The sequence below is a fragment of the Mustela putorius genome, unplaced genomic scaffold, assembly GCF_011764305.1.
Source record: "Mustela putorius furo isolate JIRA1106 unplaced genomic scaffold, ASM1176430v1.1 tig00000127_pilon_pilon_pilon, whole genome shotgun sequence".
NCBI lineage: Eukaryota > Metazoa > Chordata > Mammalia > Carnivora > Mustelidae > Mustela > Mustela putorius.
This window is the reverse complement of record NW_025421288.1, coordinates 7,044,900-7,057,464: the sequence shown is the minus strand read 5'-3', so window position 1 is coordinate 7,057,464 and position 12,565 is coordinate 7,044,900. Positions and strand designations below refer to the sequence as shown.

Below are 12,565 nucleotides of genomic sequence, written 5' to 3'. Positions count from 1 at the left end.
GCAAGACTGAGGTCAATGCCAACCCCCACAACCCTTATCCTGGCTCCGCGAGAGAAAGCCCATCAGTCCTCCAGCCTCCTACTACCACCTCTATTGTTCCCCCATTGGCCCTCATGGGTGGGCGTTCTCATTTGTCTCTACCTTGGCCTTCTATCCAGGGGTCCCCGACAGGGCCTGGCACATAGTAGGTGCTCAGTAAATGTGTGGCAAAGGAAAGGATGCAGGAGGAAGAAACATCACTGTCACTGATGTCTGTCCCACTGGAATAATGGCAGCACGAAGGGCTGGGACAGCGTGTTGTTTTCTACCTTTGATGCCTTCCTCAGTCTGGGCCTCCCTCCCTCCCTCTGCCTTAGGACTCCTGCTGTCCCCATCCTGCGCCTCCACCTGAGGTCTCCAGGTGGTAGGAAGTGATGCCTTCACCCCGAACTTCCCAGACCATGGCAGCTCACACCAAATGGTGTGATGGCCGTGTGCCTGGAGGAGGCTCAGGCTGGCATGCTCTGGGAGGCTGAAGGCTCTGTGCACCCCGGGTCCCCTTTGGCATGGAGTCAAGTCTCCCCAGGACAGTCTCAGAAGGCAAGGGAAGGGCCCTGCTGGGCTTCCGAGGGGGTGGGGAGGGCTCAGGCGTCCACGTGTCCACGTGGGTCCAGGCCTTGGGAAGCAGGACTGGAAAGGACACCGTGGGTGTGGGTGGCAGCGAGTTGGTGGCAGGAGTCCTTTGCCTGCCTTGCATGGGGGGGCCAGAGTGGAACCATCCGAGTTTGAAGGGCGTCACTTTGCAGTGCAAGGCCACGGCCAGCCGGCCTTTTGCGGTCAGCAGAATAGAATCTATTTTTAGGATCCTTTACCATGCCTCTAAATGTGGAGGTGGTGGCTGCTGGGGACGTAGTCACGAACTTGCCCATCCGTCTACAACACACGTCTGCCCCTTCTTTTAGGGACTATCCCTCCTCAGCTCACACGGCCCGGTGGTTGGGTCAGAAACTGTCAATCACGCCCACAGCCCCGGTGAGGCCACATGACCAAGAAGAGCCAATCAGAGTACCCCAGGTCCAGCCCTCAAGGGCTGGGCGAGGGCTGGACACATGACCCGAGTTGGACCAATCAGAGCCTTCCCTGATACTAAGCTGCCCTCCAGGGTTTCTTCCTTTGGCTTTGCATCCCTTAAGGCTAGAAATCCCCGAGGCGGGCAGGAGTGAGGTCTTTCACCGCTCGTAGAAGACTGAGGAAAGAAACTCGCAGGGCGAAGAGGATCAAAGATGACAGAAGGGAAAGAGGAAGGGAGAGAAAGAATGAGCAGATGGTTTTGATTTCCTGGGTCACCGAGCCCTGTGGACCTGCTCTGGCTCTTGCATCCTGGGTCCCCAGGAGCCTTCCGGTAGCTCCCCCAGCTGGCGCTGGGCTCCCCTCACGGGCGGTCCCCGCTAGATTTGGAGTCGTGCCCGATTCCGATGCAACCCCCACCCCGATCCAAAGAGAGGCGCTCGTTCACGTCAGCACTATGGAAAATGAGGTCTTTTATTCTCTTCTGAGAGCGGGCTTTGCAGAGCCCCAGACGGAGCTCCGGCTGGCCCTGGGGCAGGAATGCCCCGAGTGAGTGCGTGTGTGTGTGCACACACGCGCGCGTGTGCGGGGCGGGCGTGGCTGCGTCCTGAAGCAGCGCCTGCATTTACACGGCCGGAGCCAAGCCAATCGTGTTGTTGGCGCGATCGAAGACGGTAAAATACAGCCTCAGGAAGACATCACCCAGAATCCAGGAGTCCGAGAGCAAGAGGCCGCCTGTGCCTTCATCAAAGTTGCTGTAGCAGGTGCCCTGGTGATCCTGGAGGAGACGGAAAGTCACCGGTCAGCCCGAGCCCTCACCTGCTGCCCGCCTTCAGCGCCAGCCCTTCTCCGCTCCATCGTCCTCCCTTCCCAGGAGCCACGTGGCTGTCTCAGCAGCTGCAGAAGTGCGGGGCGGCCGGGGGCAGCCAGGAACCAGAACTGCCTGCGGCTCCCCTCACTCTCCGCTGTGTCTTTCCTGTACTCAGGCTGGGCTGTTCCCCTCTGCGGAGAATGCCATTCCTTCTCTCCTCCCCCTGACCTGCTCCCTAAGACTGTGCTCAGCCCCTCTCTAAGCAGCCTTCCCAGCCTCAGGGAGGCCCTTCGTGGCCACCCAGCAGCATCTGCAATGGTGTGGCTTGGCCTCCAGGGGGGGCGTCTTCCCCCCTGCTGCTGTGCCACATTCCTGCAAGTCCCAGATTTGAGGACCAGACCCCAGGGTTGTGTCCTTACCTCCCGGATGTAGGCACTGGCTGGCACTGGGTAGTCGACGCCGTTGATGGTGAAGACGATGTCAGGCAGAGTGTTGATGGCGGTACAGTTAATCATGTACTGTCAGAGAAAGAGGGAGAGAGAAGTTTGGCCCAGCCAATTCTTCCATATCTGGAGAGCCCCAGAGTGTCCCTGTGGCATGACCCATCACCTCGCCACTGTAGGACTGCTCGGCATCGATGATCTTCTGGATGTTGAAGACAACGTCAGGTGGGCCGATCAGCAACGAGGTTCCGGTGTCAATAATGGCCTCACAGCCACCATCACAAGCAATAACCTTCCCGTTCATGGAGATGCTGAGAGACAGGGGGATAAATTAGGTATCAGGATCACACTGGGGGCTCCTGTCACTACTGCACTCTCCCTGGCTATCTCCAGAACAGTCCTTCAGCACATGCTTGCCAGCTGTTTCCCTTTGCTCTGATCATACTGACCTTGGACTTCCTTCAGTTCTTGAATGTCCCAAGCTCTCTTGTGCCTCAGGGCCTTTGCATATGCTGGTACCCCTTTCTAGAACCATCCTCACTCCCTTTGTCTGGCTAATTTCTCCTCTTCTTCCAGGTTCCAGCTTCACTGTCACTTTTTTAGGGAAGCCTTTCCCCCAGACTCAGTCAGCCTCCTTTCTCAGTCACCTCGGCATACGTTTACTCATTTCTGGCATGTATCAAAATGGTAATTCACTGTTTGTCTGACTTGTTTCAGGTACATCTGCCCTGCTAGATGGCAAGCGCTGTAGGAGCAGTTTCTGTCCTTAACACCTCTCGACATATTTTTGTTGAATGAATGAATGAACCAGTAAGTGAGGGAGGGATGAGAGACCCCTCTCTGGTGTCTGGCTCGTTATGGGGCCCACGCAGTGAAGATGGAGGTTCTCTGAGCAGGTGCTCAGAATGACAGGAAGGGGGCCACCGGCTGCTCTCCACCAGCTCCCAGCGCAGATGCCAGGGGCAGGACTCGGGCAATGGAAGCTTCCAAAGGGCATTTTAAGCTTTTGTCTGCTGGTATCTGGAACTTGTCAGTAGGCGCAGGGCTATCAGAACCTGTGGGTGATGTATGTGTGTGTGTGTGTGTTTCTGTGTGCATGTGTGCGGGCATGACCTGGGGCTGCCCTCAGAGAGCAGGCTTACCTGTCCATGGTTAACTGCCAGTAGAGGGGTCTGGAGACGGGCACCCAGTTGAGGTCTCCACTGTAGTAGGAGTGGTTCACACCACCGAACATCACCATGCTGCCCTCTTCCTCCTTTCTGAGGGGGGCAGTGGGAAAGGGCTCATTGTGAGGGGAGAATAACTGGGGGGTGGTAGCTTTTTTCAAGCTTAGCAACACACCAGGCACCGTCCAAGGGGGCGCTTCTCATGGCTCACACGTCACAAAGCCCCATAGGGTAGGCTCTCCTCTGCTGTCTATTCTACAGACAGGAAGGTTGCAGCACGGCGGGGCGGAGGTCTGGCTAGTAGAGGGTGAAGCTGAGTCCGAACCTGGGCTGGCTCTGACCACCCCCTCTGCCAGTCCCCTTCGGCGATCAGAGCACTTGGCTCTGTGGTCAGGGGCCGCGTCAGCCAGAGAGGTCTGGCCTGTCCTCTTTCAGCAAAGCCGAGTGTCTAGGCTCACACAGGGTGCGGGCTGCACAGCCCCATCTCTCTGCTGTCCCTTCTTTGAAATTCCTAATACTTGTAAAACAAGGGGCCTCCTATTTTCATTTTGCACGGTTCCTGCAAATTATGTAGCAGCTCTTGGGAGCGTGCGAAGATGTAAGTGTGGGGGGTGGGTGCAGAACCTCAGGGGAACCTTGCCCCTGTCTCCCTGCCAGGCTCCATTTCCACTCCCTCCTCCCCAGTGCTCCAGCCCCACTGGCTCCCTCGCTGGGCCTTAGGTGCTCCTTCTGACCATGGCACAGGTTTTTCCCTCTGCCTGGGACTGCTCTGTAGCCTGGCTCTCTCCCATTCCAGAGGCCTCGGCCCAGAGAGGCCTTTGCTACAGCCCGTGGATAGTCCCCTTCCTGGGCAGTCTTGTGCAAATCTCCCCTCTGAGCCTTGTTTCCCCCATTGGTCAAATGAGGGACTTAGATTGCAGGGATCAGCAGAGTTTACTTGTGAAGGGCCAGATCGCCATGATTTTAGGCTTTGCTGCCAGAGGATAGCTCTTGTGACTGTTTCATGCCGCCGTTGTGGACGAGATGGAAACAGCCACAGACCAGATGGAAATGAATGAGTGCGGTTACCTCTTAATAAAACTTTATTTACAAAAACAGGGGGTGGGCCAGAGGCCCCTCCCCCCCGCCGCCATAGTTTGCTCCCTGCTAGATGAGGCTATCTCTCCAGAAACTTCAAGATCAAGTAGTTTCCAATTTTTCATGTGACTGGAAGCATCTTACGGCTGATTTGGACAAAGAACTCATCCCACCCAGACTTACTTGCTCAAGTAGAAGGCGAAGAGCTCCTCAGAAATGAGACCTTGTTTCCACAGGTTGTCGAAGACGGGGGTGATCCCTTGGAGGCCAAGGCTGGGGTAGCCCAGGCCCAGGATGCCGTCAAAGACTGCATATTCCATGAACTTGCCGGGTTCCTTCAGGCTCAGGCCAAATGCCTGAGATTCATCAACTAGGCCCCCGAACTGTGGGAGAAGATGGTGTCACCAGGGAAAGGTTTGGAAAGCGGGGTTGGGCTAGGAGATGCCACTAATAGCAGGGAGAAGAACGGAGGCCCTCGGGGACCTCAGCTGGCTATGACAAGCCAGAACAGAGACACAGGTTCTGCGTGCTGGGACCCCTGGATTTTAACCCACACCTGCTCCTCCTGCTGACATCGGCTCTCTCTTACAGGTGGGGAAACAGACTCAGAGTGGGACCAAATTGTTTCTGCTTGAGGACACAAGGAACAGAGAGGAGGATAGTCTCCTTTTGGGCATGACTGTGGTCTGATGACAGAAGTGGAGTGAATCCATTGCAATTCATGTGGATTCTTCATCTGCCCAAGAGGAGAAGCCTGTTGTACCACGTGCCGGCAGAGTGCTTATGAAAATTCGGCCTGGGAAATACGCTGGTGTGTGTGTGTGTGTGTGTGTGTACGTGCACTTTAGGGGAGGCAGCTTATAGCTTTTATTAGAGTCTCAGAGGCCCCCAAGGGTCAGGTTCCATTTTTTAAGCCCCCCACCTTCTGTGGTCCCTGCTTCTTTGCCTGAGTGCCTGGAGCCCCCATCTACACCCAGAGACCCCACATCAGCTCTTCTTGTTCCCCCAAAACATCCTCCATCTATGTGAGTCCTGCTTCACACCCCCGCTCTGCCACTTAGCAGGTGCATGACCTTGGGACCCTGTCCCTCGGTTTGCCCATCCACATGATGGCAGTGACAGTGCCTGCCTCGTCGGTTTGGTGCAGGATCAAACAAGTTCTGGCAATGAAAGCACCCAGCACCGTGCCTGCCACAGTCTGAGAATATAAAAGTGGGCCATTGGGGCGTGTGGGTGGCTCAGTTAGTTGGGTGTCTGCCTTCAGCTCGGGTCCTGATCCCAGGGTCCTGGGTTGGAGCCCCACCTTGGGCTCCCTGCTCAGCAAGGAGCCCTTCCTCTCCCTCTGCCTCCTGCTCTCCCTGCTTGTGCTCTTTCTCTCTGTGTCAAATAAGTAATAAAATCTTAAAAAAAAAAAAAGTGGGCAGTTTTTCCTGCACCTCTCCGTGTTTCCAGGAAAATCAGTCTTGAGCTAACCATGGGGAAAGGAGCTGCAAATCACGCCCTCCAAGCGGCGCCTGCATGATGACCCACTCTCTGGGTTACTATTCTAGGATTCCATGTGTCGGGGGAGGCACTATCTCCCTAGGGACCCAGCGCCCCAGGGCAGGCAGCCAGCTGCTGGGGGACTTTGGGAAAGACAGGTGCTCCCACCTGACCCTACATTTGGTCCTATTAGCCCTCATTGTTCCCCAGGCCAGCCTTCCTCAGCCTCTGGTTTCCACGTTACCTGAACGTTGTCATAAGCAAGAAATCCTGACATCATCCCAGTGCCGTACTGGAGGTGGATGGGCCGTCCCAAGGCCCGGAACGTGGAGGACAGCAGAGGGTTGAAGACATTGTGATTAGCTGCAGACACAGGAGGTGAACATCTGTCAGCTTGCCAAGGACAGAGGACGGGGTGAGGGGGGCCCCGAGATGGGGGAGCAGGCACTCACAGCAGGCAGGGCTGGTGCAGTAGATGGAGGGCACCCACAAGTCCGTCGAGCCTGTGTCAAAGATGACCTTGAACTCCTGTGGGGGCGTTCCAATGCTGATGGTGCCGACGTAGGCCAGCTGCAGGGGCCGGGAAGGGATGGTTAAGGCAGGTTGCCCTAGTCCCTCCCTGACCCCCAGGTGCCTGCCTCCCTCAGGTGTCCCGTGTCTCCTGAAATCAGCTTTCAACCACTCTGCCTTATAGCCTCTACTCAGGCCAGTGCCTCCATTTGAAAAGCTCTTCGGTGTCCCCTGCAGCTCTCTAAATCCTTTCCACCCACTTGGCCTAGCCTGAGTGCTTCCTCCTCTAGGCAGCCCTCCTGGGTCACCCCAGGCCACTTCTTTTAAACTCAAAACATAACATCAGCACCATGCAGGTGGCCCTTTTCCTTGACCTTCGCTTATGTTCTGCTAGTCTCTCCGGCTGGGCTATGCATTCTTGGAGAAGAGATGGAAGTTTTGTTAACAATAATGATAACTGTAGGCGCTCAATAACTTTTTTGCCGGAGTCTTCCTTGGGGCTGGACCTGGTCACCATAGACCAGGAGTTGAGGGTTGAAGTGCCTTCTCCTCTGGGGATGCCGTCTCTGTTTTCCAGCGTCTCTCCCTGCAGGACCCCCAGCCCTAGCATCCCTGCTCCCACCTCCAGATGACCTCCAGCCCTTGGCCAGAGCCCTAGGGGGCTCTCTGGAGAGCCATCCCTGCCCTGGTCCCTGCCCCCGTCCTGCCACACTTACATCCAGGTAGTTCCTCATGGGTTCGTAATATATCCCCTGGTCCAGATCTGCAGAGTCCACAAACTTGTAGGCCAGGTTGTAAGGATGCTTCTCAAGGTAATCGCGAAGCTTGTCTTTCTCCCTGAGGTTTTCTCGCATGGACTTGACCCTTGTCAGAGGGATTCTTGAAGCCGGCATTGGGGAAAGAGAAACAAATAAGAGGTGGCGATCTTCATTTACAATGTAACTGCTACTTCTCATGCTGTAATCCTACCGCATATTTTCCAAACATTTTTAGGATGTCATCTTATTGGGGCAGGCCACCCAACACAATGGAAAAACTATGGCAATAAACTTAGGTTTGAATACAGGTTTCCATTGCATAATCTTGCATAAGCTATGTGGCCTTTCTGTGCCTCAGTTTCTCCACCTGCAAAAAGGTGGAATGGTAATAATCCCCTCACATAGAATGTTTGGGGTGTTAAGCAAAATGATGGCTATCATGCACCTGGCTCCTGACGATGGCAGTCGTCAGTATTGCCACTGTCGTCTTACTGTATCTTTCTCAAAGAAGCTGTGGGAGGGAAGTAGAATGGAAATCATCATCCTCTTTTTTTTTTTTTTTAAAAGATTTTATTTATTTATTTGACAGAGAAATCACAAGTAGATGGAGAGGCAGGCAGAGAGAGAGAGAGAGGGAAGCAGGCTCCCTGCTGAGCAGAGAGCCCGATGCGGGACTGGATCCCAGGACTCTGAGATCATGACCTGAGCCGAAGGCAGCGGCTTAACCCACTGAGCCACCCAGGCGCCTCCATCATCCTCTTTTTATAGAGAGTCGGTGACTTGGCTATGGTCACGCTGCTTGTTAGAGGCAAAACTGGGCCTACCTGTAGCCCTGTTGATCTTTTTTCAGGGCTCAACCAGAAGAGAGAGTTTATGAAGCAATGAGAGTTTGTGAGGCAATGGAGAATAAATTAGAGAAATTAAGAGGGTAGAGTAACTAGGATTCAAACTAGAAAAAATAAGAGTTTTTCATGCAGAGAGACATCCAAAGAGACATATACATATGAAAATGGAGTGAGAGCAAAGAGAAGACCTAGAGACAAATGAAGGAGAAATGCTTCCTAGACAGGACCATGCCTACAGTTGCACAGGTTGTACACTGAACAATTCCAAGGGGTGCCATTTCTCACAGCTCATAATATATGACTGGCACTCCTGGAGCTGTACAACCCTTCAGGCCTGCCTCAAGACATCCGGACCTCACAGTGCACGTAGTAAGCTACTGATCAATAAATGGAAACTTGAACTTTAAGATAGTCTGGGAATCATCATATTCTCTCCACTACCATGGATGGGCAGGAGAATAAGAAGGCAAGAAAGAGCCCAGAAAGAGAGCTGGTACCAACCGCAGTCCCTGTACTTACGTGACTAAGCATTCTGAAAGGGCCACCAGCCCGAGGACCCCAAACCACCTCATGCTTTCTTCTCGGGTTCTGAGCATGCAATGGCCAGCATGAGTGGCTTGTTATATGTGCTGTGATCTGCCTTAGTCGTGCCCCTGAGGGTTGCTAAATGAACCTGATAAGACATATGACCCTCTCTGATAAGATCTCTATCCCCATCAGTGTTTGTGAGGAGGGGATTTAGAAAATTCACAGAATACAGAGATTTCTATTGTGATCTCTTCCTTGGGGCTTGGCTGGGGGGGAAAAAAATAAACCAAACCAAAAAAACAATCCTGAACCATAAATTCTAACAAAGAGTGGGGAGACTCTTTCTATCTTGGAGATAAAGGTGCTGCTAATAACATGCTAAAAGTAAGTGCCAGGTGCCATGCTTGACTTTCCTGATCTTGTGCGGTCTCCCCAGGGCCCGTGAGGTGTGCACTGATACCCTCGTTTGGAGAGGAGATTGCTAGGAGGAATCAAGTGTGGGTATGGGTCAAGTGTCACTACGAAGACGCTGAGCATACAGGTGACTTTAGGTGGTGGGATAGTACAGACTGGCACTCGGGGTGCCAGTCTGCATGTCACCATTGCACAATTTTAATGCTAGAAGCAAAGGAATGCATGCATCCAGGAGACTTCTTATTCATACAGCAAACAATTACTGGGGCCCCACTGTGTGCTGGGGCCTTGGCTAGAGGCTAGAAAGTCAAAGTCAAACCAGACACAAGTGGTCCTTGGGGTGCATGGCTGGCTCAGTTGGGAGAGCAGGCAACGCTTGATCTCGGGAGGTTGTAAGTTTGATCCCCACGTTGGGTGTAGAGATTACCAAAAACAAAAGCAAAAACATAAAAACCCACAAAACACTAGTAGTCCTTGCTTTCAGGAAGCTTGCAATTAAGGGCACGAACTCACGATCCAGGAGGCGAGGGAGATGAATGGAAGGGCTGGACGGGCATCATGGGCACCGGGTAGCACGTGCCTCACAACAAGGAGGCGGTCTCTCCCCTGCTCCCTCCAGCAGTTGCCACGCCTGGCTGGCGATGCCAGGCTGGCCATGTTTTCAAGAGATGTCAGGAGTCTGGATGTTGATGTGAAATCCTTATCTTCAAATGTAAGCAACTACTTCCCTAAAAAAACCCCAAAACCCAGAAAACGAAAACAGACCCGCAAACGTAGCATGAGCCAACTCAAACAGCTGTGGGCTGCCACCAGGTAGGCTCTACAGGTTTTTATTTCCAGCCTAGAGGCGGGAGTAGAGTGCAGACTGAGGGGGTGTTCAGTTCATGCTGGTGGGATGAATGAGAAATTGAATGTATCCCAGCCATGTGAGTTTTCCTTGCATTTGTAAAGCAAGACCACCAAGGTCAGATCAACCAACAGACTTACCAGTAACCTCCATTTGCTGAGCACCTGACATAGCTCCCCATGGGATCCATACCTTGAACCATTTTGTCTGCCAAACCAAGTGCACAAAGGAAAAACTAATTTTTAAGTTGGCCAATCAAAGAAGGTTAAAAAAAAAAAAGAAAGAAAAGAGTATCCAGAACTTCTGCTTGGCCTGAGATGAACAAGGCTACCTATAAAACTAGTATCATTCCAGCCAAAGTAAGGAGAATGACACTTTATGGCTCCTTCCAAAACCATTGGGGACACTGGGGTTCCTCTTTGAGATCTGTCCAGGCCTGACCGTTGAGTAGGAGGCTGGCCTTGTCCCAGGCCTGGGGGGCAGATGGAATTGGGGAGGCACTCCCTCTCACCCCTCCACCCTCCATCCTCCACATTGTTAAAACTTAGTTTTGGGGTCCAAGGGATTTGACAGCATCTAGCAAATCACACACACACACACACACACACACACACACACACCCTTTTATTTATTTATTTATTTTAAAGATTTTATTTATTTATTTGACACAGAGAGAGATCACAAATAGGCAGAGAGACAGACAGAGAGAGAGATGAGGAGAAGCAGGCTCCCTGCTGAGCAGAGAGCCCTATGCGGGACACGATCCCAGGCCCCTGGGATCATGACCCGAGCCGAACGTAGAGGCTTAACCTACTGAGCCACCCAGGCGCCCCACACACACCCTTTTTAATGTAGCGATTCTACCTCTAGGATTCTAACCCAAAGATACATTTTGACAAAAATAAGAAACTCCTATGAAATAATTCAACCAAATCAATTTTAAAGCTCTAATTGGCTTTTGTAGACAATTCGCAGATCGGGCAGCACCCTCTAGCAAATAGAGGGGAACTCCCAAGGCATGTGTACAATGTGGAAAGTATTCGTGGAAGGAGGGTGGGGTAAGAAAGTTACCGGCAAAGAAGAAGATTTTCCAGGTGAGACTGCTTTCCCTTGGTGGGGGACAAAGTAGTCTTATCAGACAGATGGTTTCATCTTCCTTGAGGGGATGGAGAGGGCCCGTTGGGTTGACTCACTGGAGCGTGTCGGAAAATTCCTGACTGACCAGTTAAGATACCTTCCTGGGGGAGGCTGACACTGCAGTTAGATTATGTATTGAAGCTTCCACTGGGGACTTGGCCTAAGTGATGCCATTTTGGGCCTGGGATTTTTTCTTTTTTTTAAAGGCGTGTGCACGAGCTCTGTACTGCAACGTTATTTGCAAAAGCCAAATTTATTTATTTGACACAGAGAGAGAGCAAGCGAGCACAAGCAGGGGGAGTCCAGGCAAAGGGAGAGGGAGAAGCAGGCTCCCCACTGAGCAGAGAGCCCAATGTAGGGCTCCATCCCAGGACTCTGAGATCATGATCTGAGCCCAAGGCAGGGGATTAATCCACTGAGCCACCCAGATGCCCACGGTTATTTTGAAACCCTAAGTTAGAGGGTAAAGCCAGTGAGTTAGGGGCGCCTGGGTGGCTCAGATGTTAAGTGTCTGCCTTTGGCTCGGGTCATGATCCCAGGGTCCTGGGATCGAATCCTGCAGTAGGAAGCCTGTTTCTCCCTCTCCCACTCCCCCCTGCCTGTGTTCCCTCTCTCTCTGTCTTTGTACTCATCAACTATTTTTCTCTTTCTAGCAAAATACATAGAGCTGACCGGTGAATCATGTGAGGTTTAGGGGTACTGACCCACTCTCCCCAGGCTGCCCAAAATCCACAAAGAACTTTTGACTCCCCTAAAACTTCACTACGAGCAGCCTGCCATTGGCCAGAAGGCTTGCTGATAACATAAAAAGTCGATTAACACCTATTTTGTATGTTATGTGTATTAGGTCCTGTGTTCTTACACTGAAGTTAGCTAGAGACAAGAAAAATGTTATTAAGAAGTTCACAAGGAAGGGAAAAATTGACAGCCCTGCAGCAGACGGACCGTAGAGATTCCGTGTGTAAACGGACCTGCACAGCTCAGACCCATGTTGTTCACGAGTTCACCCTATCTCTTGGCTCTGGCAGCTGAAAAACCTAGAAGCCATGATATGTGATAACAGGCAGTACCCTGAGGCCCGGCTTGTGGCCTACAGATACCATTTACTACGAGAGCATCAGGGATTCTTGAAGAGATGGCTGATTCCAGGGCTGCACCAAGAAATGCCCAGGATGTCTCAAGGGTCCAGAAAAGCTCTCTGGAATCCTGTCCAAAGGTGCAGGAATCAGTAGGAAGAGGCTTCCAGGGGCCCAAAGTGGGACAATTTGAGCAACACATCAAATATACAACTCATGATTCTGATCACTGATAGAGGAAGGGAAATAATCGTCAATATTTATGCTGTTTAGGTCTGAGCAAATATTTCAGGTATATTTCAGGTAACTACAAATAATGCTGAAGGAAAGTTCTTTATTGAAGAATTCTAGAGAGGAAAGTCAGAAGGAATGGTTGAATGAAGAAATCACTGCTTCGCAGTTCCTAATAAAACAAGGGATCTAG

General features: G+C 52.2%; 1 protein-coding gene across 1 annotated transcript; it reads right to left on the bottom strand.

Annotated features, from left to right (window-relative positions):
- Window positions 1-1,527: 1,527 nt before the first annotated feature.
- On the bottom strand, window positions 1,528-8,711 carry LOC101687099 (pepsin F-like). The gene is made up of 9 exons (XM_004770376.2): window positions 8,659-8,711; window positions 7,253-7,415; window positions 6,479-6,596; window positions 6,271-6,389; window positions 4,728-4,927; window positions 3,444-3,560; window positions 2,468-2,612; window positions 2,278-2,376; window positions 1,528-1,825 (listed from the first exon to the last, which is right to left on the bottom strand). The coding sequence occupies exons 1-9, from the start codon at window positions 8,709-8,711 to the stop codon at window positions 1,673-1,675; spliced, it is 1,167 nt and encodes a 388-aa protein (XP_004770433.1). The 3' UTR covers window positions 1,528-1,672.
- Between the last annotated feature and the right edge of the window lie 3,854 nt (window positions 8,712-12,565).

Bases quoted from the DNA above. Each gene is read 5' to 3' on its own strand.
- LOC101687099 (XM_004770376.2), bottom strand. From the start codon at position 8,711: ATGAGGTGGTTTGGGGTCCTCGGGCTGGTGGCCCTTTCAGAATGCTTA. The intron at 2,613-3,443 runs GTAAGCCTGCTC...CCTGTCTCTCAG, and splicing joins TGGCAGTTAACCATGGACAG to CATCTCCATGAACGGGAAGG. The intron at 1,826-2,277 runs GTAAGGACACAA...CGTCTCCTCCAG, and splicing joins CCAGTGCCTACATCCGGGAG to GATCACCAGGGCACCTGCTA.